This window comes from Littorina saxatilis, linkage group LG6 (assembly GCF_037325665.1).
Source record: "Littorina saxatilis isolate snail1 linkage group LG6, US_GU_Lsax_2.0, whole genome shotgun sequence".
NCBI lineage: Eukaryota > Metazoa > Mollusca > Gastropoda > Littorinimorpha > Littorinidae > Littorina > Littorina saxatilis.
In genome coordinates, this window is record NC_090250.1 from 38078741 (window position 1) to 38080620 (window position 1880).

At 44.3% G+C, this 1880-nt stretch overlaps 1 protein-coding gene across 1 annotated transcript in view; it reads right to left on the reverse strand.

Annotated features, from left to right (window-relative positions):
• Positions 1-690: 690 nt before the first annotated feature.
• Positions 691-1880, reverse strand: part of LOC138969163 (histone acetyltransferase p300-like) — a 3835-nt gene continuing 2645 nt past the window's right edge. Inside the window, exon 3 of the mRNA XM_070341887.1 lies at positions 691-1880. This exon is cut by the window's right edge and continues 598 nt beyond it. Coding sequence (XP_070197988.1) covers positions 1526-1880 — 355 coding nt within the window. The 3' untranslated portion in view covers positions 691-1525.

Consider the following 1880-nt stretch of genomic DNA (forward strand, 5'->3'; position numbering starts at 1 on the left):
CGCTCATCGGGGAGTCTGATACTAAACATGAACGGTAAGAATGCTCTGAACCCTACACGTATTATATCCCCATCGTTTTTTCGTTCACATTTGCCCAACATGTTAATTTGCTGAGCGGGGTTAATGTCGTCTGCTAGGCTACCTGCCAACCTGGGCAATGGAACGACTGCAGTCTGCACTGAGTCTGTACGCATGAGGCAGGCTGCTAATAAATCTTATATATGGTAAGAACGTTCTGAACCTTACACGTTTTCGATTACGATTGTTCTTGCTTTGAAATAATAATTCTGAAACCATTCATTTAGCCTACTGAACTGATGTAGTCGTATTTCTGTGTTGTCTGCTACAGAGTCGATCGAGTCAGTCTTCCAAACTGGTCTAGCTGGTACGTTATCGGAATAACACTTGTGTTTTCTGTTAGCCGCTGGGAATTGTATACTAACTCATCATTTGGTAATGTGGATGATAAGCTACATGCCACTAACACGGCATATGAGAAGAATCTATGCAAGTCGGCGAAAATTAGATGAAACACAGCGGCTTCTATTTTTTTAGATCACTGGCACTGGCACAGGCACATGCAATCTGTCAGAAAAAAACCCACTTCTGCTTTAATTGAGAAGCAGGGAATTTATGGTCATTTGGTATTGTGGAGAATATAAGCTACATGTCATTAATTAATTCTGAGGATGAGAGCACAGTCTTGCTTAGGCAAAGGGCGCAAGAATACGCTCTGTGGAAAAGTTAGCGCACTCCAAGAGTGCGCTAACAGTTTTAGCGCATCGCCATTAGCCAATCAACTGGTTCACATCAGTCATGTGACACCAGTACTTACTGACAATTATTCTTATTCTTAATTATTAGTACTTAATGTTATTCTTCAGTTCGTGTTGTGTGGTCAGTTTGTTCTATGAAGGGGTGCATTCAACCGTACAAACAAACAGTTTACAGTCACAAGTCGAAAGATATTTGAATTCATTTACCTGTTACCTGTCACAATCATTATATTCCTTCGCAAACATTGTGCCAATTAAATGTTTGGGGTCAAACATGAACTGTGAACAAACCGACGAAATATATCTCAAACTTTAAAAAGGAATCGTTGTGGTTATAATAATTTTTGTTTGGGGAGGGGGGGGGGGGGAAGCAAGTGCCTTCACGACTGCGTTGACAAGATATCCCCAACAAAAAATGCGACGAGATGATTCAACCCTGCATGAAACCAACAATTACAAATCTACTAAGAAGGTATGATGAGGTAAGGTAAGGTAATGTAAGGTAAGGTATCATATAGTCCTGTGAGATTACCCTCGTGGACATTCAGGTTGCTTTCTCCCTGGGGAAAGCGAGCTGCCATACAGTAAGGCGCCATCCAATTATTTGTTTTTGTTTTATTTTATGTTTCTACACGCGTGTGTTGACTGTTCATGATCAAGCTATCTGCCTGAAAGTTGCCTGCTTGGCAAAGGTTAGCATTGCCTCTGCCTGCTTGGTTGGACTGATGAAGGCGACGGACAACACGCACTTACTCAGAACCCACCTCTTCGGTATCAGCCTGGTAGGTGCCCGCTTGATAGTGGTTGGCCTCCTGGGCGCTTCCTACTTGCCCGGGCTGTGTTCCATAAACAGTGCTTCCTACTTGCCCGGACTGTGTCCCATAAACAGTGCTTCCTACTTGCCCGGACTGTGTCCCATAAACAGACTGCAGCCAGGCTTGGGCGTGGTAGGCGTATTCGCGGTAAGCTTTTGCCTGGTCGCTGTCAGGTCTGAGAGAGGCTGCGTGGTTGGCGTAATAAAGATACGCTTTGGCCTGGTCGTTGTCATTCCTGAAAGATCCTACCTGGTAGGCGTTTGCTGGCTGACCGAGCGCGTGACCGTAA